Here is a 25,361-nt window from a genome sequence, read left to right as displayed (position 1 = left end):
GGACCATCTTTTCAATGTCTTGTGTAGGATCAGATGGCACATGGAAGAACTTCCGTGTGCATCCGATCCTACAAAAAAAACACATCGGATGCAGTATGTCCGTTCCGTTATTATGGAACATGTCCTATTCTGTTCCCGAATAACAGACCGTGACTCAATATAAGACAATGGGCCCGCAAAATCCCCAGAAGCCGCACGAAAGCACTTCCGTGTGACCATCGTCGGGTGCCCGTGCAGTCTGTGTCCCGCTCCTCCGCCCGCCCTCAGCTGCTTGCACTGCAGTGTGTCAGCATATGCCCGCACTGCAGTGTGTCAGCATATGCCGACACTGTAATGTCAACATATGCCGACACTGCAGTGTGAGCAGCCGCAAGGATGATTAGCGTTGCCGTCAGGAGTATAGTAAAGTTCATTACCTGCGGTGATGAAGTCCTGCCCTCCTGATGTCAGCGCTCGTCACTGACAGCCGCATTCTCACATCACCTCTCGTGGCCGGCGCAAGACTGTGACTAGCGGTGACGTCACATGCCACTCGCTAGAGGTGATCTGAGAACATGGCAGGCATAGAACTCAGTGACCAGTGCTGATGTCAGGAGTGCAGCAGCTTCCATCACCGCAGGTAATGTACCTCGCTAACCTCCTGAAGTCAGCGCTGGTCATGCCCTGCACTGACCTGGGCTGACCTCATGTTAGCTCAGGTCACTGCACTGCTCTCCCAGTCAATGGGGAACATTCTGTTCTTCATTGACTGGGACCGTGAGTATAGATCGTCGTGGGACCCCCTTATTGGATTACGCCGGACCCGGATTTTTCTTTTCTTTTCAATAAATTGGTGAAAGAGGGAATGTGTTAAATTTGTTTGTCATCTATTTTTTTTTTTTTTTTTTTTTTAATTACTGACTGGGTTACTGATGTCGGGTATCTGATAGACGCCGTGACATCAGTAAGCCCAGGGCTTGATGCCAGGTGACATTATACATCTGGTATCAACCCCATATATCACCCCGTTTGCCACCGCACCAGGGCATCGGGATGAGCTGGGAAAAAGCACCAGGACTGGCACATCTAATGGATGCGCCACTTCTGGGGCGGCTGCGGCCTGCTGTTCTTAGGCTGTGGAGGGTCCAAGAACTGCAGACCTCCCTAGTCTGAGAATACTAGACCACAGCTGTCCGCTTTACCTTGGCTGGTGATCCAATTTAGGTGGGACCCCACCTTTTTTGTTTTAAATTATTTATTTAATTTTAAAATAAAAGTGTGGGGTGCCCTCTGTTTTGGATTACCAGCCAAAGTGAAGCTGCCAGCTGTGGTATGCAGGCTGCAGCCGTCTGCTTTACCCGAGCTGGCTACAAAAATACGGGGACCCCATGTCGTTTTTTTAAATTATTTATTTATTTATTTATTTATTTGGCTAAATACAAGGCTAAGCACCCTTTATTGACAAATGAAAGGCACTAAACGGTGCAAGATTACAAAATGCAGGAGAGTGGGACATTATATGTCTCTCTCATCTCATCTAGCTATCCCTCTATTTATTTATTTATTTATTCATTCATTCATTCATTCATTCATCCCTCTAGTTATCCGTCTATCTCTGTCTCTCTATCTATATCTAGCTATCCATCTATTTATCTAGCTGCTTCCATGTTTTGTGGTCCGCAAATAAAACGGAAGGCACACGGATGACAGCTGGCCCGAATACGGAACGGATGCCACACTGATGCATCCGTGGAAAAAAAAACGGACCGTGCAAAAACGGGACAGTCATGTGAATGTAGCCTTAACCTGCAGATTAAAACGCACCAGCCACCAGGATTTTCCTATATAACCTAAAGAAAGTGCTATTCTCACACTATTATGCTGATTCTATACATACCTTTAGTTGTCAGCTAGGATGTATAGGTTTTGAAACACAAGCAAGTAAAGTTTGTAAAATCAGCAGCTTTTTGAGTGAAAGCAGCTGCCGATGAGCTGATAGCTGGGGTGGGCTTTGATAGTGATTCCCACCCTCCTGTCTGTCCGTCCTCCCCCTGTTATGTATGCTAATTCCATTATAGAATCATTTTAGTAAGTGACTAGAAGAACCTGTGCTGATGTCATACCCATGTGACCAGAAGGGGGCGGGGCCTCAGCCAACAGAAAAATAATGTTGCTTACTGGTATCAGCTATGTTGGCTGAGGCCCCGCCCCTTCTGGTCACATGGGTATGACCAGCACAGGTCGTTCTAGTCACTTAGTAAAATTATTCTATAATAGAATTAGCATAAATAACGGAGAGGACGGATAGGATTGGGGGCGGGAATCACTATGAATACCCACCCCAGCTATCAGCTGATCGACAGCTGCTGCCACTCAAAAAGCTGCTCATTTTACAAACTTTACTTGCTTATGTTTCAAAACCTAGATATTCTAGCTGACAATTAAATGTATGTATAGAATCTGCATGATAGTACCAGTATAGCACTGGCTTTAGGTTATATAGGAAAAAAAATGGTGATTGGTGCGCTGTAACCTTATATCTGCAGATTAAGTGTTTTTTCACATGACAGTTTCCCTATAGACCACGTGCACACGTTGAGTATTTGGTGAATTTTTTCCATCAGTATTTGTAACCAAAACCAAGAGAAGAACAATAAGAGGAAAAGTATAATAGAAACTTGTCACCAGTTCAGTATTTATGATCCATGCCTGGTCTTGGCTTACAAATGCTGAGGTAAAAAAACCTCACCAAATATTAAGTGTTTTCACGGGGCCTTAAACAATCAAATTAGGCCAGCAACACTGGATATGTTTCCTTGTCAATTTGCGGATAATCAGTCTGCAAATTTTAAAAAAAGCCCATAAAAAGATACATTGATAGTAATGGGTTCATGAGATGTCTGTTTAAAATACCAGATAGCCCATATACCTAAACACACGACACAGAAATATCTCATCTTTAGTGAACTTTAGAGAAGGCATTGTTCCATTTAATATTTTTTAGCTATGGTTATATTTTAGGTTGGGCTAAAGTGGTTGTAGCTAGGTATCACAGAATAGGTGACAATCTGCCAGTATTTCATAGAAAAACCAACTAAACTTATCCAGAGATTACTAAGAGAAGTGCATGCAGATTTTCTCACCAGCCCTGTTACATCTGCTCCAAGGCAGATGGATGTTCAGCCTAACCCTAATGCATTCTGTGCAGATCTGGAGACAAAATTCTGTTCACCATCTGGCACCAATAAAATGAAAATAGTATGTCAATCAAAGATGCGAACAGTGAGCTTGGTTAGGGGCAATCATTGCAGACCTTATGGCTAGTAAGGAGAGCATGTATCTCTGGCTATTGAATTAATACTTGATAATTGCACTCCTTATCGCTAGTGTACTGTACAAACCCGGAGATAGTTCTATAGATTACAGTTATATAAAGTGGATGGTCGTACCGTGGGGAGCGTTTCCCATACTAAGCAGAGTAAGGATCCTGTTACTTGTCATCCATATGCACCATCTGGTACAATGAGCTCAACTGGTTGTCTACAAAGAACCTGTGACACAAATGACATAGAAATGAGTCTAGTGGGCAGAGGCAGAAGTATAGGGGGCACAGAACACCTGGCTAAGTGCCACAGGAGGGAAGAGCAATGTTTATTATTGCATTATGACGCTGTCTATTTGTCCTATGCTCTGACATTACTTACCAGTCCATAGCCTCTAGCTTCTGACATCATTATTTCTTTGCCCCTATTCTGTGACCTCACTGTGATATTGTCCCTTTGGTGTAACGTATAGTGATTTTCATCTTTGTGTAGTGACATGACTGTGATTTATAGTGCTCTACGAGAGCCCATGATTAAAGGGCCGTGACACTCACTGTACAGTAATACTTTGTGTTTGTGAATTGTGATCAATGTACAGCCAACATTATCACTTATTTCTGTGCTGTTTCTCTGATATTTGGCCATTACCCTATTGCTTTAACATCACTGAGCTGACATTGTCTTCATTAAACATTATAATATGTCTCCACCCCTATACTGCATCATTACTGTGTATATTATCCCTGTACTGTGACATCACTGTATTATCCCTGTACTGTGACATCACTACATTATTTCTGTACTGTGACATCACTATATTATACTTATTATAAGTATATTATTATACTTGTACATCACCATGCATTGATATCCCATTATATATTATCCCCGAATTTTAGCATCACTATTAAACCTTTTTAGGTCACTACAAAGGGTGAAATCTATGGTGACCTCCACACAGGGCTGCCTAAGGTGGCTGACCGAGTTATCTCTTGGGGCTGCACAATTCTGCTTCTGAATCTTGTCCGCCATCCGCACCTCACAAGGTTGTGTGTGGGTGGCACAACCCTTACAAAGCAAGAGGATTGTGACGACCCCTGAGAGTTACTACAAAGGCAATGTCCTCCCACACCAAACCTAGGGAGGCTGCGGCGCTGACTAGTCAGGAGTGTGGCCGGCCAGTAGCACCATTGTTTTATGCAGGCAAACACTGCCGGAGTCACAGTGATTTGGGGGGTGCCATTTTTCCCTCAGTCAGCAGAAAAGCTGTTGTGTACACATACTCTTAAGCCATGTGCACACGTTCAGTATTAGGTGAGGTTTTTTTACCTCAGTATTTGTAGCCAAAACCAGGAGTGGAACAGTCAGAGGAAAAGTATAATAGAAACACGGGCACCACTGCTGGATTTTTCACGCACTCCTGGTTTTGGCTACAAAAACTCACCTAATACTCAACATATGCACGTGGCTTTAGGATCCACTTCAAAGAAGTGTCATGCACCCCCCCCCAGGAGTTTTTCAGAACTTTTTCAGGAAGAAAAAAACCCTCAAATTCCTCCCATGAACAGCAATGTATATTTGGCATTGAAATTATTTTAGAGTTTTCCAAGCATTTTTGAGGAGGATTTTGGAGTTTACACAGAAAATCCTGAGAAAATCTCAGTGTGAACATAGCCAACAAAGTGTCTATCTGTGGGTAGTCTCCCCGGTGTCTGAATGAGAGTTCTTCTTTTTCACAAAGCTTCTATAATGTGTAGGGTATTTGTTCGCTTATTAGGAAAGCATTACATTACTTCATTGGATAATGAGGATATACAAAATGGCATCTTATTGAGACATATTAAAATGTACATCACAAAGATGGTGGGGACTGAGCTTCTATATAGTGTGCAAAAAATGAAAATCTGATGCAGGCGTCAGTGTACGTCTAATGTGCAAGACACTGTGGTGACGAATGGTGCCAGACTAGTGTGGTAGCCACTGTGGGGACGAATGGTGCCAGACTAGTGTGGTAGCAACTGTGAGGACGAGCGCTGCTGCCAGACTAGTGTGGTAGCCACTGTGGGGACCAGCGGTGCCAGACTAGTGTGGTAGCCACTGTGGGGACGAGCGGTGTCACATAGGTGTGGTAACCACTGCGGGGACGAGCGGTGCCAGACTAGTGTGGTAGCCACTGTGGGGACGAATGGTGCCAGACTAGTGTGGTAGCAACTGTGAGGACGAGCGGTGCCAGACTAGTGTGGTAGCCACTGTGGGGACCAGCGGTGCCAGACTAGTGTGGTAGCCACTGTGGGGACGAGCGGTGTCACATAGGTGTGGTAACCACTGCGGGGACGAGCGGTGCCAGACTAGTGTGGTAGCCATTGTAGGGACGAGCAGTGCCACACAGGTGTGGTAACCACTGTGGGGACGAGCGGTGCCAGACTAGTGTGGTAGCCACTGTGGGGACGAATGGTGCCAGACTAGTGTGGTAGCAACTGTGAGGACGAGCGCTGCCAGACTAGTGTGGTAGCCACTGTGGGGACCAGCGGTGCCAGACTAGTGTGGTAGCCACTGTGGGGACCAGCGGTGCCAGACTAGTGTGGTAGCCACTGTGGGGACGAGCGGTGTCACATAGGTGTGGTAACCACTGCGGGGACGAGCGGTGCCAGACTAGTGTGGTAGCCACTGTGGGGACGAGCGGTGCCAGACTAGTGTGGTAGCCACTGTGGGGACGAGCAGTGTCACATAGGTGTGGTAAGCACTGTGGGGACGAGCGGTGCCAGACTAGTGTGGTAGCCATTGTAGGGACGAGCAGTGCCACACAGGTGTGGTAACCACTGTGGGGACGAGCGGTGCCAGACTAGTGTGGTAGCCACTGTGGGGACGAATGGTGCCAGACTAGTGTGGTAGCAACTGTGAGGACGAGCGCTGCCAGACTAGTGTGGTAGCCACTGTGGGGACCAGCGGTGCCAGACTAGTGTGGTAGCCACTGTGGGGACCAGCGGTGCCAGACTAGTGTGGTAGCCACTGTGGGGACGAGCGGTGTCACATAGGTGTGGTAACCACTGCGGGGACGAGCGGTGCCAGACTAGTGTGGTAGCCACTGTGGGGACGAGCGGTGCCAGACTAGTGTGGTAGCCACTGTGGGGACGAGCGGTGTCACATAGGTGTGGCAAGCACTGTGGGGACGAGCGGTGCCAGACTAGTGTGGTAGCCATTGTAGGGACGAGCAGTGCCACACAGGTGTGGTAACCACTGTGGGGACGAGCGGTGCCAGACTAGTGTGGTAGCCACTGTGGGGACGAATGGTGCCAGACTAGTGTGGTAGCAACTGTGAGGACGAGCGCTGCCAGACTAGTGTGGTAGCCACTGTGGGGACCAGCGGTGCCAGACTAGTGTGGTAGCCACTGTGGGGACGAGCGGTGTCACATAGGTGTGGTAACCACTGCGGGGACGAGCGGTGCCAGACTAGTGTGGTAGCCACTGTGGGGACGAGCGGTGCCAGACTAGTGTGGTAGCCACTGTGGGGACGAGCGGTGTCACATAGGTGTGGTAGCCACTGGGGGGACGAGCGGTGCCAGACTAGTGTGGTAACCACTGTGGGGACGAGCGGTGTCACATAGGTGTGGTAGCCACTGTGGGGACGAGCGGTGCCAGACTAGTGTGGGAACCACTGTGGGGACGAGCGGTGTCACATAGGTGTGGTAGCCACTGGGGGGACGAGCGGTGTCACATAGGTGTGGTAGCCACTGGGGGGACGAGCGGTGTTACACAGGTCTGGTAGCCACTGTGGGGACGAGCGGTGTCACATAGGTGTGGTAGCCACTGTGGGGACGAGCGGTGTTACACAGGTCTGGTAGCCACTGCGGGGACGAGCGGTGTTACACAGGTCTGGTAGCCACTGTGGGGACGAGCGGTGTCACATAGGTGTGGTAACCACTGCGGGGACGAGCGGTGCCAGACTAGTGTGGTAGCCACTGTGGGGACGAGCGGTGTCACATAGGTGTGGTAACCACTGCGGGGACGAGCGGTGCCAGACTGATGTGGTAGCCACTGTGGGGACGAGCGGTGTCACATAGGTCTGGTAGCCACTGGGGGGACGAGCGGTGTTACACAGGTCTGGTAGCCACTGGGGGGACGAGCGGTGTTACACAGGTCTGGTAGCCACTGGGGGGACGAGCGGTGTCACATAGGTGTGGTAGCCACTGGGGGGACGAGCGGTGTTACACAGGTCTGGTAGCCACTGTGGGGACGAGCGGTGTCACATAGGTGTGGTAGCCACTGTGGGGACGAGCGGTGTTACACAGGTCTGGTAGCCACTGCGGGGACGAGCGGTGTTACACAGGTCTGGTAGCCACTGTGGGGACGAGCGGTGTCACATAGGTGTGGTAACCACTGCGGGGACGAGCGGTGCCAGACTAGTGTGGTAGCCACTGTGGGGACGAGCGGTGTCACATAGGTGTGGTAACCACTGCGGGGACGAGCGGTGCCAGACTGATGTGGTAGCCACTGTGGGGACGAGCGGTGTCACATAGGTCTGGTAGCCACTGGGGGGACGAGCGGTGTTACACAGGTCTGGTAGCCACTGGGGGGACGAGCGGTGTTACACAGGTCTGGTAGCCACTGGGGGGACGAGCGGTGTTACACAGGTCTGGTAGCCACTGTTTCGCGCTTTTATATGGGTGGTCGTGCTTTACAATTACATGAGTAGGTAGGTCAGTCTCCGTCAGTGACAGGGCTACCCGCAGGCTGCTCCCCCACTCAGGTAACATGAACCGCAGCCCCGGCACTACACGTAGGGGACTCCCGTGCGGTGCCGGGGCCCGTGTGTTCCCAGCACGGAGGGGGAGTCCTCAGTCCTGTGTTGTGTTCCTTGCACGGAGGGGGGAGCTCTGTGTTCCCTGGACGTCATTTCCTGACTTGGGATGTGCTTCCTGGTAGATGCCGCACAGAGGAGAGCAGCTTAGGTGAGGGTCCTCCGTGCACATCAGCGCCGGTCACGTGTATGGGGGTCCTTACGGTGCAGCCCCCGAACCTTGCTCCTAACCCGGTGTCTGTCTCTGCCCGCAGGTGTACCCGGAGCCGCGCACGGAGGCGGAGTGCCTGGGCAACATCAGGGAGTTCCTGAAGGGCTGCAGCCACTTTAACCTGGAGGTGAGTGTCCTGAGCAGCGTCCATGTTTATCTGCCGGCGGTCACTATGGCCGTGTAATGTGCGCCCTTGTACATGAGATGTTGGATTATCATGTGCATTATTGGACTGTTACAATTCTTGTCCCCAGTTACAGCAGAGCTGGATATGTGCAGTGGAGAAGGTGTTAGTATGCTGCTCCTCCTCTATCTCATAATTTAGTATTTCTATGGTGCAATCTTGATCCATGGCCATCAGCCAGGTGGCATTCACCTCCAACATGGCCGACCCTGCACCTGACTCAGGATGAACATCCCATACACGACCCCTCCGATCTGCAGAAATGTGATCACTGCCTAAGTACACGGTGCAGTCACTGATTACAGTGTATTTCACAGGTATATGTGGCAGGCTTATCAGAGCAATACATCAATTACCGCTCATAGGTACCCATGGTACAAAACTGTGCAACATTCAGGTATGATCCAAGGTAATAGACATTACAGCCCATGTACGGACTGAATCACGGACGACTGAATTACACCTAAGGATTCATTCAGACATCAAGTGTTTTGTTTTATTTTTTGCATTGGGTGAAAGTTTGATCAAGTTTTTCTCAGACAAAAACACAACTGACAGAGATTTAGGGTATGTGCGCACGTTGCTTTTTACCTGCTTTTTACCTGCTTTTTTGCTGCTTTTTCTTCTGCGCTGTTTAATGCCAAAATGGATGTGTTCTTCTATTCAAGCAAAGTCTATGGGAATTTGGGTTTCTTGTTCACACTATGTTGTTCAAAATGCTGCCTTTTTGTGGCAGAACTTTGGTCAAAAACTCTGCTTTTCAAAGAAGCAACATGTCAATTGTTTTTGCCATTTGGGTTTTGCACTGCAAAGCTGAGTTTTTGACCAAAGTTCTGCCACAAAAAGGCAGCATTTTGAACAACATAGTGTGAACAAGAAACCCAAATTCCCATAGACTTTGCTTGAATAGAAGAACACATCCATTTTGGCATTAAACAGCGCAGAAGAAAAAGCAGCAAAAAAGCAGGTAAAAAGCAGGTAAAAAGCAACGTGCGCACATACCCTAAGTCTGTGTCCATGATGTGGAGATGCGGTGTTCTGGACGCAGCATGTCCTGTCCTGCAGGAGACCGTCGCCGCCTGTGACTATGATCAGGGTTCGGGCCGCTGCAAACATTCGCTGTATTTCTCCCACGGAGTACACTTGCGGATCATTCTGCAGCTTGGGAAGCCGCACCACATGTCCGTTTACGGAAAAAAGTAAAAAAAAAGTGGAAAAAAGAAGCACAGCGGGCATGGGATTTCTATGAATCCATTCACTGTGCTTGTATTGTACAGTGCAGTGAAAACACGCTGCGTCCAAAACGCTGTGAACCCTGATTGTGGGCACACAGCTTTAAGCTTCTCATATTGTACAGGCTATCAAAATCATACAGCACACGGATGCTACCCAATTTTATTTTTTTTTCTCATGAACTTACATCGGTAAATTTGAGCAATTCTGGACAGGGGTCCGTGCTTTTGTGTGGACTATACAGTCTGAGGAAAAAATCAGAGGTGTGAACTCAGACTGTCATAATAAGTACAGTTACAGCCAAATACTGGGCCCAGCAGCACTGCCAGAATAGACAGCAGGAACCGATGGGCCCATTGATTGGCTGCAGCAGTCAACAATCGGCAGCACTGGACGCAGAGAAGGGGACTACTGGCTGTTTCTGTTGCTTTTTACATAGGGGCCTCAATAATGAGCAGAATGTGGAGGATAGGTGGCAGTCAGAAGCTGCCGGTGAGTGTAGATTTGCCCTGGTCACCACTTCAGTGTATAATAAAAATTACAATGTGTTCACTTCTGAGTAATCAGTAATTCCTGACTCACAATCGAGCGTCTATAAAATGTCATTGCTTTTAGTGGGATCTTACATGCACAGTACAGAATGATGATGTTTAAAGGTGTTGCCCTATCCTATGCAGAGGTGATGTTTTCTGATCACTGGGGGTCTCAGTGGTCATACCCTCAGCGATCAGCAAATTATTGTGTGTACTCTGAAATGACTCAGTAGAATAGAGCAACTGCTTGTCAGGTAGCAAGTCCTCACTTGGGACACCCGCTGTAACCTGTTAGCGTTTCATAGGTACACTTACCGTATAGAATGCCTTATGTTATTGAAAGGGTTATTCCCCTAATTTTATATATCCTAAGGATAGGTCTTCACCTTCAAATCTGTGGTGTCTGACCTTTGGCATCACTGGCTGTTCTGGCGCCAGTGGCTGCCGGATATTATTATTGGCTTAGCTGAACAGTACAGCTGTGTAGCGGCGGTATACTGTATATCCGCACACATTCATATGAATAGGAGTGGATCTTCAATACCGCCACCAGTACTGAACCCTCACATACCTGATATTAATGACCTATTCCAAAGATAGTTCAACAGTATAAAGAATTGGTGCAACCCTTTAAAGGGAATCTGTCACCAGTTTTTTTCCCTATTAAACCAAAAATATCATCTTCTGCAGGTCCTGGGCTGCATTCTAGGAAGATGCACCTTGTTGCTGGCCCCCCTTGCAGACCCCTAAAAGAACTTTATAAAATCTTACCGTTTCCTATGCAAATGAGTTTGGTTGGCCAGATGGGCGGGCTCTAATTCCGGTCCTGTCACCCCTCCTGCTACTGTTCGCTGTCCCCCAGTCATGATTTACATGGTTGACACCGCCCCCGTCATCATCCATGCTGCTGGAGTCTCATGCAGGCGCATTTCACTGTGCCCCTATCGCGGGGCTGAGCATAAAGTTTCCCTCGCGTGAGCGCCAGTGATGTAGTTGAACAGACGCGAAATTATGGGCGGCGCTGTGTATGACCTCACCAGCGTCATCCTCATACCCGCCCATAATCTCGAACCCGCCAAAAACCGGGACCGGCGGATCACGGCCAGGTTTTAAAACCAGTCCGATCCGCTATATATGTCAATGGGGACTGGAATCCAGAGATTAAAAACGTTTGTAGAGGGGATAGGGGGTAGGAGCGTGCGCGGTATACTCACCGAGGCTGTCTCATGGTGGCAAACTCCTTCCGGGTCACACTTTTCCCTTCCCGAGCCGACAATTCAATATTCACTACTTTGCACGCCCACCGACGCAAGTAATTGGTTGCAGTTAGACGCGCCCCCACTCTGAGTGGCAGTGTGTCAGCTGACTGCAACCAATCACAGGCGGCAGGACGGGCGGGGAATGCAGCATATCCCTCGCAAGCGTGACTCCAACTGTGTTTGTTTTTTTTTGTTTTATTTTTTTAATTTAACTAATTTAAAAAAAAAAAAAAACAACGTGCGGTTCCCCCTAATTTTCATCCCCAGCCATGATAACGCTGGCTGGGGGCTGGTATTCTCAGCCCGCAGCCGCCCGGTATTGCCGCATCTATTAGATGAGATAATCCCGGTGCATTACCGGCCCTTCCCGTTGGCCTGATGCGGTGCCAATCAGGGTAATAAGGGGTTAATAGCGCACAGCTGCTACTAAGCCCTACGTTTGTGATGGCACAGGCGTCTATGAGATACTTGCATCACAAACCTGTAAATAAGCACAGACACAGAGAAAAATCCTATAAATAAAGTACAAAAGGCAACCTCCTTCACTACTTTATTAACCCCAACACCCTGCAGCTCTGGCGTAATCCACACGAGGTCCCACGGCGACACATCCAGCTCTGCTACATCTCAGAGCGAGCATCCATAGAGAAGACTGCCAGCTCTGAGTGTAGCCTATTCCTGAGCCGCGATGAGCGATAACGGCAGGCAGATACACTCACAGGCTGGGGGGCGCGTCAGCTTGCAACCAATCACAGACGAGAGGACGGCCGGTGGGCGGGAAAAACACGGAAAGCTGTGTGTACACATGTACATTACAGGAAGTGAATGCGCGACCCGGAAGCAGTGTGCCGCCATGACACCGAGCCTCGGTAAGTATGACACTCTCATTTATTTCTTCTTTTGTTTATTTTCACTTTAATTGCTGAATCCGGTTTGTGCACCCGGAATCCTGCGCCCAGGTACGGCACCCAGATATCATTGAAACCGCGCGGATCCGGACTTATAAAGTCCGGATCCGCTCAGCCCTACTTGTAAGTCTATGCGTGCATGCAAAACATTAGGCTGAACTCGGATGATATCCATGTGCAGTCCGATTTCCAAGGACTGACACACAAATGGAAATTTTTTTCTCTCCATCTTCTCTTCATCCGAGTGAATTGGAACACATTATTCGACACTGTGATCAGAGATTGATCAATGTGTCATTTGCATCATCGACCTAATGTTCGTGAATGAGAGAATCTATGGTTGTCTGCACGAATCCCGACAATGGAACTCTATGGAGCATCGCACCATAGGCTTACATTTTAAAAGCCACTTCTGGGTCGCAGAGTGCTCCATCATTTCATATGGGGGTGGGGGAAGTTGCTGCACCCAACTGCGGCCACTATATAGTAGTTGTAATGAAGCTGATGAACTTGCGTTCGCCGCTTGCAACAGCTGACCATCGGTGTGCCGGGTGTTGCATCTGCAACAATCAGATATTGATGGCCTAATCTTTGGGTTTGCTCACATCTGCATATAAATACGCCGAGTGCAATCCAATAAAATATAAGCTTGCACTTGCACCAATGTTATTCAATGAGGCAGTGCTGATCTGCATTTTTTACCCTTCAGCTGTATTTGGTCTGAGAAAATATTACAACATACTGATGTATGGTCACATAAAAGGGCCAGGACTTGCCATTGCAAGTCAGTGGGTGCAAAAAAAAAAAATTGGATGTCACACTGCCCCATCTGTATGCCGTCTGACTTTTTTTTTTTTTTTTTTTTTTTTTTTTACTGATACAGTTAGGTCCAGAAATATTTGGGCAGTGACATAATTTTCGCGAGTTGGGCTCTGCATGCCACCACATTGGATTTGAAATGAAACCTCTACAACAGAATTCAAGTGCAGATTGTAACGTTTAATTTGAAGGTTTGAACAAAAATATCTGATAGAAATTGTAGGAATTGTACACATTTCTTTACAAACACTCCACATTTTAGGAGGTCAAAAGTAATTGGACAAATAAATCAAACCCAAAAGAAATATTTTTATTTTCAATATTTTGTTGCGAATCCTTTGGAGGCAATCACTGCCTTAAGTCTGGAACCCATGGACATCACCAAACGCTGGGTTTCCTCCTTCTTAATGCTTTGCCAGGCCTTTACAGCCGCAGCCTTCAGGTCTTGCTTGTTTGTGGGTCTTTCCGTCTTAAGTCTGGATTTGAGCAAGTGAAATGCATGCTCAATTGGGTTATGATCTGGTGATTGACTTGGCCATTGCAGAATGTTCCACTTTTTTGCACTCATGAACTCCTGGGTAGCTTTGGCTGTATGCTTAAGGTCATTGTCCATCTGTACTATGAAGCGCCGTCCGATCAACTTTGCGGCATTTGGCTGAATCTGGGCTGAAAGTATATCCCGGTACACTTCGGAATTCATCCGGCTACTCTTGTCTGCTGTTATGTCATCAATAAACACAAGTGACCCAGTGCCATTGAAAGCCATGCATGCCCATGCCATCACGTTGCCTCCACCATGTTTTACAGAGGATGTGGTGTGCCTTGGATCATGTGCCGTTCCCTTTCTTCTCCAAACTTTTTTCTTCCCATCATTCTGGTACAGGTTGATCTTTGTCTCATCTGTCCATAGAATACTTTTCCAGAACTGAGCTGGCTTCATGAGGTGTTTTTCAGCAAATTTAACTCTGGCCTGTCTATTTTTGGAATTGATGAATGGTTTGCATCTAGATGGGAACCCTTTGTATTTACTTTCATAGAGTCTTCTCTTTACTGTTGACTTAGAGACAGATACACCTACTTCACTGAGAGTGTTCTGGACTTCAGTTGATGTTGTGAACGGGTTCTTCTTCACCAAAGAAAGTATGCGGCGATCATCCACCACTGTTGTCATCCGTGGACGCCCAGGCCTTTTTGAGTTCCCAAGCTCACCAGTCAATTCCTTTTTTCTCAGAATGTACCCGACTGTTGATTTTGCTACTCCAAGCATGTCTGCTATCTCTCTGATGGATTTTTTCTTTTTTTTCAGCCTCAGGATGTTCTGCTTCACCTCAATTGAGAGTTCCTTAGACCTCATGTTGTCTGGTCACAGCAACAGCTTCCAATGCAAAACCACACACCTGTAATCAACCCCAGACCTTTTAACTACTTCATTGATTACAGGTTAATGAGGGAGATGCCTTCAGAGTTAATTGCAGCCCTTAGAGTCCCTTGTCCAATTACTTTTGGTCCCTTGAAAAAGAGGAGGCTATGCATTACAGAGCTATGATTCCTAAACCCTTTCTCCGATTTGGATGTGAAAACTCTCATATTGCAGCTGGGAGTGTGCACTTTCAGCCCATATTATATATATAATTGTATTTCTGAACATGTTTTTGTAAACAGCTAAAATAACAAAACTTGTGTCACTGTCCAAATATTTCTGGACCTAACTGTACATTATCATCCTGTAAATGATTCCATAATAGCTGCTGAGAAAAAAACGCATGTCATACGGATGCTAGGCGAGAAAAAAAAAATCACAGACTCGTATAGCCCTCGCGTGATATGTGGAAAAACCAAACTGTCTTAACTCGTCCTATTCACCTGGATGAAAATGAGATTGATTCATTATACGCAGATATGAGCCAACCTAAGGCCTCCTTCACACATCTGTGCAAAACACTAATGTTTTGCACGGTCCGTGGTGTAAGTGCGTATGTGTTTGCGTGTGTCCCAGGGTATGTTCTACGTATGCTGTCCCTGTGCTTTCCATGTGACATCCAGATAGCACACAGCATGAGCTGGTATACTTACCTGTCCCCGGCGCTGCTGTTACTTCTGAGGCGAATGCATTGAATATGCAATGAGCATAATAAGCGGGCCTGGACAGCAGCGCCGTCATGTAAGTATAAAAATGTTTTATTTGCGTCACTTGTGTTTTCTCCGGTACATGTTACACGGATCTCATCAATGTACGGTTTCTGTGACACCCATGCAGCTGGCCGAAAATGGACATGTCACCGTAGGGCGCACACGGACACATGGTCCATGTCAAAACACGGATGTGTGCACAGAGTAGACCTATTGATTTTAATGGTTACTGGAGACACGGATGTTTATCAGTGTCTCCAGTACATGTGAAAACGTATGTCACACGTACAGAAGACAGAAGGAGGCCTTAGGCCCTGTTTGCACACTGCGTTTTTTGCCGCGGACTTGCTGCGGTTTTTGCTGCAGAATTGTTCATAAGCTTCATGCAGTCCTTCTCCAGCAGTGTCTATGAGAAATCCAAAATGCTGTGTGCAAGTTGCGTCTTTTTTCCTTATAGGTTTTGCTGCAGAATTTCTGCAGCAAAAAGAAGTAGCATGTCACTTCTATCTGCGTTTTTCTGCGTTTTGCCATTGACTATGTTAAAAAACCGCAGGGACAAAACTGCAGGCAAAAATGCTGTAAATCCACGCCAAAAATGCACCAAAACGGCGGTAAAACCGCATGCGTTTTTAGTACAGTTTTTCCGCAGGTAGATGTGTTTTTCGCTGGAGAAACAAATGCGTAGTGTGCGCAAATAGCCTAAAGCAGGTTTCTAAAACTCAGCCAGTTAAACAGACAGCACATAGAAAAAGAATTGAATATGAAGCACCATGTTCTTTGCTGGACAAGTTGGTGTTTTCAGTGATACCATAATTCCTTTCTCGCCTTTTCATTGGGGGACACAGACAGTGGGTTATATGGTGTCTCCAGGGGAGGCTTGACACTAGGTTTAAAAAAGAGTTAGCTGCTCCTCCCACAGCATATAACCCCAGCTAGGCGAGAACTAGCTCAGTTCTTTTTAGTGTCAGCTGGGAGGCTGACACGTCTGGCCTGAGCCCCAGGCCAGCTCATGTTTTTTGTTTATTTCTTTTTCTTTGTGATTTTATTCTATTTTTGACTATGGGGCAATACCAGGGTGTGCTCACCCTCGTTCCCCCCGCTTACGGGCAGAGGAAACCTGGCGTGCAAAAGCCGTCAGTCTTCCCTCGTGCCCAAGTGGTCGGGTCTGCGTACTCCTCCAGGCTCCCTGGAAGCACCTCACAGAGGTAGCTCCAGAGGGCTAAGCAGAGCCGAGCACCTGCTAGCCTTGAGCCGAAGATGCGTCCCTGAGATCTCCGCATCCCAGGACCGACGCGTCTTCAGATGGAGCAAGAGCAGGTAGGGAGACGACGTGTACCCGTCCCCTGCATCCAACCGCCGCCTGAGGAGGCGCCGGTGGGGCGATGCAGGCCGTGTTCCCGGGGAAGCATCATAAATTTAGCTCCCGGCTTCGGCCTGCATTCTTAGCAACGCCCCCTCCACTGCTCCAGAAGCTGCTCCCTCTAGTGGGCCGTCTCTCCCCTCCATGTTGCCAGAGAACACTGGACGCCATTACATGTGGGGAGCAGACACGGGTGAGATCGCCTCCTTGGCTTTGCAACTCTGCAGCACTATATACCGCTCTGCTCAGTGGTATATCGCTGTCTTTCTAGCGGTGTGTGCCTGCTGGCTGGCGGTGTATATCAGCTTTTAGCGGTATATACTGACTGTGTCTGCAGGTATATACTGACTGTTTGGCAGTGTATGCCACTTTACTATTGGTATATACCAGCTCTGTATAGCAGTCCCTTTCTAATACTGCTAGTAGCTCCTCACCCACAGTAGTGTAATACTGCTAGAGGCTCACAGTATAATTGTACGTTTGTTGCTGACATGCGTAAAAACCGCAAGGGTGATAAAGCTTCACAGGCATCCTCTATGGACCTGTACTATGCTTGAACCACCTGTGGAAACTCGTTTCCCAATGGTCGAAGCTATCCACTCTGCCGGGGCTGCGATGCCCCAACTACAATGTCACAACAGGCGTTGCCGGACCAGGGTGTCGTGCAATCTGTGGGTTCGGCCCCGGCCACCGTTCAGGCAGCACCCCCGTCTGATGAGGCTATCCCTGCATGGGCTCTTCTGATGTCTAAAAGGTTAGATGACCTGGCCGCTCAGATATCTCAGCCTTCCACGGGCTCCCACAGCCTCCCCCCGGCTCAGCTCCCTCAGAGGAGCCCGCCTTCGTCTGGTGTATCATCCCCAGTACGTAAAAAGGCTGTCTCCAAAAGGCGCCATTGCGACCGCTCCGCCTCGTCTGACTCACACGATGGTCAGTCTGACTCAGGCTCCGTGACCTTTAGTAGTCACGATTCCCGAGATTCTGACTCTGATTCAGATGTCCCTTCTGAGTCTAGGCATATGGAAGACACTTTAATAGCGGCTGTCGATTTCTGATCAGCCCTCGGACCCGACTTCTCAGTCGGCAATCAAGCGAGCCAAGAAGCCTCCTAAGTCCTTTGCCCAGGATCCGATTTTTCATCAAATCATATCTAAACGGTGGGATCACCCTGATAGGAGGTTTAATGAAAAATCCTCTTCATTCGCTTATCCCTTTCCTCCGGAAATGGTTAAGCCCTGGTCGGTTCCCCCCGTTGTGGATCCGCCAGTATCCAGACTGGCTAAACACACGGTTATGTCTGTTTCAGACAACGCGTCTCTCAAGGACTCGTCCGACCGCGCAGTTGAGGCTGCGGTCAAATCTATTTTCCAGGCTTCGGGCTCCTCTCTGCGCCCCCTGTTTGCCATGACATGGGTGGTAAGAGCTATGAGCGTCTGGAGTAGGAACCTGCGCAAGTGGCTTCGCCCTTGCAATATTCCTCCGGAGGCTCTTGAGATTCTTGATTTGTTCTCTCTCGCCTCTAATTATTTTCTTCACGGCTCCCTAGATGCAGCTAGCTGGTCAACCCTAACGGCAGCCAATGCTGTCTTCGCCCGCAGGGTTCTGTGGCTAAAAATATGGAATGCGGACAGTGCCTCCAAGAAGTCCCTGTCCACACTTCCCTTCCAGGGTCTTCGTGTGTTTGGTGAATCCCTGGACAAACTCATATCTGAGACGACAGGTGGTAAAAGTACCATTCTACCACAAAAGTGGCCTGTAGCCAGAAATTTCAAAAAAATCTTCTTGGCGCAGGCAGTCCTTTCGGCCTGCCCCCCAAAAACCATCGGCCCAAGGACCGTCCCAACGCTCAGATCGAGGATCCGGTCCCTCAAGGGGCTCTTCTTGGCATTCTCACTCCAAGCAACCTAAACCCAAAGGACCTCGCTCTGTACAGGCCCCCTCAGCATGACGCCAGGTATCCCGCAGATCCGACTCCTGTGGGAGGGTGGCTTCTGCTTTTTCGAGATATCTGGCTAGACCACACTCACGATGCTTGGGTTCGAGAAATCGTCACATCAGGTTACAAAATCGATTTCCATTCCCTGCCGTCCAACAGGTTTCTGCGTTTTCGTCTTCCAAAGTCCAAGACGCAAAGCCAGGCCTTGTTTCAGGCCATAACCTCTTTACAGAAAGCAAACGTTATCATTCCAGTGCCCCTGAAATAGCGCGGCAAAGGTTTCTATTCAAACCTTTTTGTCATTCCCAAAAAAGATGGCTCTGTCCGCCCTATCTTGGACCTCAAACGGCTGAACAAATTCGTACGGATTCGAACTTTCCGAATGGAATCATTGAGAGCAGTACTAGCCGCCATGGAACCTGGAGAATTCCTAGCTTCCATAGACGTTCAAGATGCTTATTTACACATTCCCATATGTGTCTCTCATCAACTGTTCCTTCGCTTTGCCGTAGGACACCGTCATTTCCAATTCAGGGCCCTCCCCTTTGGGCTGGCCACTGCACCTCGGGTCTTCACAAAGGTCATGGCGGCCGTCATGTCCATTTTACACCCCAGAGAATTCCTGGTCTCCTTCCGAGCGCTCTCTGCACATCAATGTTCTGGAGATCAGAGCTATATTTTTGGCCCTTCAGAATTTTCAACCCCTACTATTGGGCCTCCCTGTTCGGATCCAGTCAGACAATGCCACGGCCGTGGCTTACATCAACCGTCGGGGAGGAACTCGCAGCAAGGCAGCGATGAAGGAGGTAATCAGGATTCTTCTTTGGGCAGAGAAGCACATCCCCATTATTTCAGCTGTTCATATCCCAGGGGTAGACAACTGGGCCGCAGACTTTCTCAGCAGGCAAGGTCTAGCGGCAGGGGAATGGTCCCTCCACGACGAAGTGTTCCATCAGATCACTCTTCGTTGGGGACTCCCGGATGTGGACCTCATGGCGTCTCGAATCAATGCCAAAATACGTCCCTTCATATCTCGGTCGAGAGACCCGCTAGTGCTCGGCTCCGACACCCTAGTCTTTCCATGGTCGCAGTTTCGCCTGCCCTACATGTTTCCTCTCATTTCGAGAGTAATCAAGAAAATCAAAGCGGAGGGAATCCCGGTGATCCTCGTGGCCCCGGACTGGCCCAGGAGAGCCTGGTATCCAGAGCTCCTCCAAATTCTCAGCGACACTCCCTGGCGTCTTCCCGACCGTCCGGATCTTCTGTCGCAAGGTCCAATATTCCACCAGAATACAGCACAGCTGCATTTGACGGCGTGGCGCTTAAATCCCTGATTCTAGCTAAATCGGGTCTTTCTTCCAGGGTAGTTCATACCATGCTTAATGCTCGGAAGCCTTCCTCCGCCAGCATTTACCACAGGACCTGGAAGACCTATCTGTCCTGGTGTGACCGTCATAATCGGTCGCCCCTGACCTTTTCAATCCCTAATGTTCTTGCTTTTCTGCAAGACGGTCTGGACTCGGGTCTTGCTCTCAGTACCCTTAAAGGACAAGCTTCTGCCTTGTCAATTTTTTTTTCCAGAAGCAGCTGGCTTCTCGCCCTCAGGTCCGTACCTTTCTTCAAGGGGTAGCGCATTTGGTCCCTCCTTATCGCCACCCCTTAGATCCCTGGGATCTGAATCTGGTTCTGGGAGTCCTTCAACGTCCTCCTTTCGAACCTCTGAGAGACATCTCTCTTCAACGACTGTCTTGGAAAGTTGCCTTTTTAGTCAATATTACCTCTATCAGGCGAGTGTCCGAACTAGCGGCTCTTTCCTGTCGCTCGCCTTACCTGATATTCCATCATGATAAGGTGGTCCTTCGGCCTTCCCCCGCCTTCCTTCCGAACGTCGTATCCTCTTTCCACTTGAATGAGGACATTGTGTTGCCGTCATTATGCCCGGCCCCGGTCCACTCCTTTGAGAAAGCCCTTCACACTCTCGATCTTGTCACGGCTCTGCGGCTCTACATCTTCAGAACAGCGCCGTTGCGCAAGTCCGATGCCCTCTTCGTCCTCCCAGTAGGACACAAAAAGGGCAACCCGGCGTCTAAATCCACGATTTCTCGATGGATCAGGACTGCCATCTGTGAGGCATACAAAGCACGAGGTGCCACTCCCCCTCAATCTGTGCGGGCCCACTCTACACGAGCAGTGGGTGCCTCCTGGGCTATCCGCCATCAGGCTTCGGCGGCCCAACTTTGCAAGGCCGCTATCTGGTCCAGTGTGCACACGTTCACAAAATTCTACAGAGTGCATACGCATGCCTCCACGGATGCTGCTCTTGGAAGACAAGTCCTTCAAGTGGCAGTGGCCCATTTATAAGTGGCCACTGCTCGGTTCTGACAGTGTTTTCATATGAGTTCACTGCAGTTGCAGTTGTTAGTCAGCTCTTAGTCTGATGTTATACACTGTTAATAGTTCAGTTCCCACCCAGGGACTGCTTTGGGACGGCCCACTGTCTGTGTCCCCCAATGAAAAGGCGAAAAAGGAAATGACATTTTTGTGTACTCACCGTAAAATGTCTTTCTTGGAGCCTTTCATTGGGGGACACAGCTCACACCCTTGTGGTTTTGGTTATCCTTTTCCTACTGCTTTTACACCAAACTGAGCTAGCTCCCGCCTAGCTGGGGTTATATGCTGTGGGAGAAGGAGCTAACTCTTTTTTAAACCTAGTGTCAAGCCTCCCCTGGAGACACCATATAACCCACTGTCTGTGTCCCCCAATGAAAGGCTCCAAGAAAGACCTTTTACGGTGAGTACACAAAAATGTCCTTTTTCTATATAACTGTTTGATTTAATTTTTTTTTTTTTTTGGGCATACCATACTTTTTTCTTTTTAATGGCTACATGGCTAATGGCGCTTTTTTTTTTTTTTTTTTCTTCACCTCAGCTTTTTATATAAAACAGGATTTTTAGTGGCCAAATATTTTTTTGCTATTTTTCATACTTTTATTTTGGATTTTTAAAAATATTTTTGTCCACTCATCTGACCTTTACAGTAAATTTGGCTTACAATTAGCCCCTTATAGTAATTCTGGCCTAACCCTGTAATAATGTCCACAATCCTGTATATATGTCCCTTAGCCTGCAGTGATGTCCATCGTCCTGTAATAATGGTCCCCTGTCCTGTAATTTTGATCCCATTCTTGTAGTAATGTCCCCCAACCTGGTCCCCATGCTGTAATAATGTCCTCCTTTTTGTATTAATGTCCCTCGTGCTGTAGTAATGTCTTTTGCCCTGTAACAAGGGCCCCATCTTGGAGTTATGTCATCATCCTGGTCCTTATCTTGTAGTAATGTCCCAATACGTGTACCCTAGTTGTAGTGATTTCCCCATCCCAGTAATTCATCTAAAGGCCCCATTACACGCAACAACATCGCTAACGAGATGTTGTTGGGGTCACGGAATTCGTGACGCACATCCGGCCTTGTTAGCGACGTCATTGCGTGTGACACGTACGAGCGACCACTAACGATGTAAAATACTCACCAAATCATTGATTGTTGACACGTCGTCAATTTCCCAAATTTCTTTGCTGGTGCTGGACGCAGGTTGTTTGTCGTTCCTGAGGCAGCACACATCGATAAGTGTGACACCCCAGAAACGATGAACAACGCCGTACCTGCGTCCTCCGGCAACGAGGTGGGCGTAACTTTCATGCAGCTGCTCTCCGCCCCTCCGCTTCTATTGGACGCCTGCCGTGTGATGTCGCTGTGATGCTGCATGAACCACCCCCTTAGAAAAGAGGCTGTTTACCGCCCACAGTGACGTCGCTAGGAAGGTAAGTTGGTGTGATGGGTACTAGCGATATTGTGCGCCATGGGCAGCGATTTGCCTGTGATGCATAAACGACGGGGGCAGGTGCTTTCACCAGCGAGATCGCTAGCGATGTCGCTGCGTGTTAAGCCCCCTTTACCTGACCTCGCACTCTCGGCTAACGGCTTCCTCTTCCCCCTCCACAGCCGGGGCAGCGCATAGCAGTGAAGTCACAGCCGCGATGGAGATGCTGTCGACCAGGACTGGTCAATCTAAGTGCAGCCGTATGTCAAGTTTCTATGATCAGAATTTGGTAAATTTTTTCATGCAAAACTGCAGTGTATTACTGTTCCAGAAAACTGAATGAGATTTCTCTAGTTCTCGTGTAAACTGTTTTTTCCCCCCTTTTTGCTGTGGAAATGGACCTGTTTTTTTTAAATTGGCAGCATGCTGTTTTCTCTGATGGGCCAGTGGCTGAGCTCTGCACTACAATACATTTGAATTGAATGTGCCCATGGACACATCATCTTAGGAGCTCAGAGGCCCATGGGCCGCACAATGGAATCTCTGGAGCCCCATGTGGCCCGTGGTCTCCATGTTTGTGACCCCTGTCCTCCAGTATGAAATCTGCTACTGGTGTCTATTAGCAGCTAATTCATCTCTCCATTCAGAACTTGTGCAATATTGGCAGTGGCTGAGATTATACAGATCTGATTCACATACTGCAGTATAAGGAGGTGTTAAGTCTGGAATGAACCCACTGCTAAATATTTATCAGTTACTTCATAATTTGCTGTGGATTTCTGGCATGTGAAACGATTTTTAGGTTTCTTGGCAGCACATTAGCATGTGTAAACAGAGCATGTGCTGCCTACAATGACAGTCCACCCTCAATGATACACATACCTTATAAGTTGCCTAAATTTGCACCAAATCCTCCTTGTGGGAACTTGGTGTTACTGTCGCTTCCCTGTAAGGCTCCATTCACATTGCGTTTCAGTGGCTCCGTCGGGGCATCCGTCCGATATCCCGCCCCTCTCCCCACAAAATGTGTTTTGGACGTATGCGCCGACAGGGCCATTGAGTATAATGGAGCAGACAGTGCAAGTGTGTGCTCCGTCTTGCACCATTTTTGGGTCTATACACTTTCTGCAGGCGGATGCCCAGATGTAGCAGACTACGTTCGGGTGTCCGCCTGCAAAAAGCGTATACAGCCGAAAATTGTGAAAGACAGAGCACACGCTTGCTCTGTCTGCTCATACTCAATGGCGCTGTCGGCGTATACGTCCGAAACTTGTTTTGTGGGGGGAGGGGCGGGATTTCGGACGTATGTCCCGACAAAGCCACTGAAACGCAATGTGAAAGGAGCCTAATGTTTTTTACATTCAGCCACATGCTGCTGGGTCCTCCCCACTTTGCTGCTGAGTGCTTCATACTGTTTTCACAGGTAAGGCTGCTTTCACACTTGCGTTGTTTTAAATCAGTCAGGTCCGTCGTTGCGATGCAACGACGGATCAGTCGTATTTCTTTGTCGGACTCCGTTGTGTGAAGGGGGCGGAGTTCGGGGGGGCGGAGTTGGGGCAGGGGCGGAGTTCGGGGGCGGAGTTCGGGGGCGGAGCTGAGGACGTCAGTGCCGCGGTCTACATGGCTGGGGACAGGTGAGTGTGTGTGTGTCTACATGCGTGTGTACATGCAGAGTGCGGGAGGGGGCGGAGCGCGAGGGGTCGGAGCCGAGCGGGGCTGTGGAGCTGAGGACGTCAGTGCCGCGGGGACTGCAGGGCTGGGGACAAGTGAGTGAGTGTGAGTGTGTGAGTGTGTGTGTACACATGCGGAGTGCGGGAGGGGGCGGAGCCGAGTGGTGAAGTGTCGGCCTCCTTGCACACTGTATCCAGGGTAAATATCGGGTAACTAAAAGCAAAGCACTTTTTGCTTGGTTACCCGATATTTATCTTGGATACCAGCTTAGCGCTGGCTCCCCGCCCCCGTAACCACTGTAAATATCGGGTAACTAACCAAAGCGCATTGCTTGGTTACCAGATGTTTATCCTGGTTACGGGGGCGGGGAGCCAGAGAGCGCATGCACAGCAAAATCCTACGGATCGCGCTGCTCATAAAACGTTACAGGCTGCGTTGCTCCCGCCTCAGTTAAAAAACGATTGACCGCTACGCAGCAGATGCAACGCAGCATCATCAGTCACAATCCGTCACGAATAGAAGCCTATGGGGAAAAACAGGATTCCTGCAAAATATTTTGCAGGATACCGTAATTCCTCAAGGCTACGGATTGTGACTGATGCAAAACAACGGAAGTGTGAACTTAGCCTTAATTAGCCATCCGTTTTTTTCTTTCATTTGAAAATGATGTTTTTTTGCTTACTGGATCAGTTTCAAATGGAAGATAAATAATGGATGGCTATATAATGGATCCATTTTCCTTAGACTTAAAGGGGTTGTCCGCTGCTTGGATGACACCTACTCATCCCCTGTGTTTGCCCCTGTAAAAATAAATAAGCCTATACTCACCTCCGGTGCAGCTCCGAATTGCAGTGACGCCTTCCTGGGGCCCACGTGACATTATGACACGTGAGTCCCACGACCAATCATTGATGGCTTTCTTCTCCACTTTTGGACGTTTGAGCAGGAAGACAGTCATCCTGCTCAAATGTCCAAAGGCAGGAGGCAGACGCGGGGCACTGATTGGTCTATGGGCCAGCGTGTCTGGAACGCGTATTTAGACATTGCTGTAATCCAGAGGTGAATATAGGCTTATTTATTTTCACAGGGGCGAATAAGGAGAATGAGAAGGTGTTATCCAAGTAGTGGACAACCCCTTATAACCCCTTAACGACCGTGGGCAGTAAAATTATGTCCTAGCGGTCATAGTGATTTGTA

General features: G+C 48.5%; 1 protein-coding gene across 2 annotated transcripts in view; it reads left to right on the top strand.

The window, feature by feature from the left end:
• ARHGEF7 (Rho guanine nucleotide exchange factor 7) overlaps positions 1-25,361 on the top strand; it is a 180,476-nt gene that overhangs the window by 19,890 nt on the left and 135,225 nt on the right. For both annotated transcript variants that reach the window (XM_075336661.1, XM_075336662.1), the window contains exon 2: positions 8,355-8,438. In XM_075336661.1, coding sequence (XP_075192776.1) covers positions 8,355-8,438 — 84 coding nt within the window. The remainder of the gene's footprint in view (positions 1-8,354; positions 8,439-25,361) is intronic.

Source organism: Anomaloglossus baeobatrachus, chromosome 2 (genome assembly GCF_048569485.1).
Source record: "Anomaloglossus baeobatrachus isolate aAnoBae1 chromosome 2, aAnoBae1.hap1, whole genome shotgun sequence".
Classification (NCBI taxonomy): domain Eukaryota; kingdom Metazoa; phylum Chordata; class Amphibia; order Anura; family Aromobatidae; genus Anomaloglossus; species Anomaloglossus baeobatrachus.
This window is presented reverse-complemented; position numbering and strand designations above follow the sequence as displayed.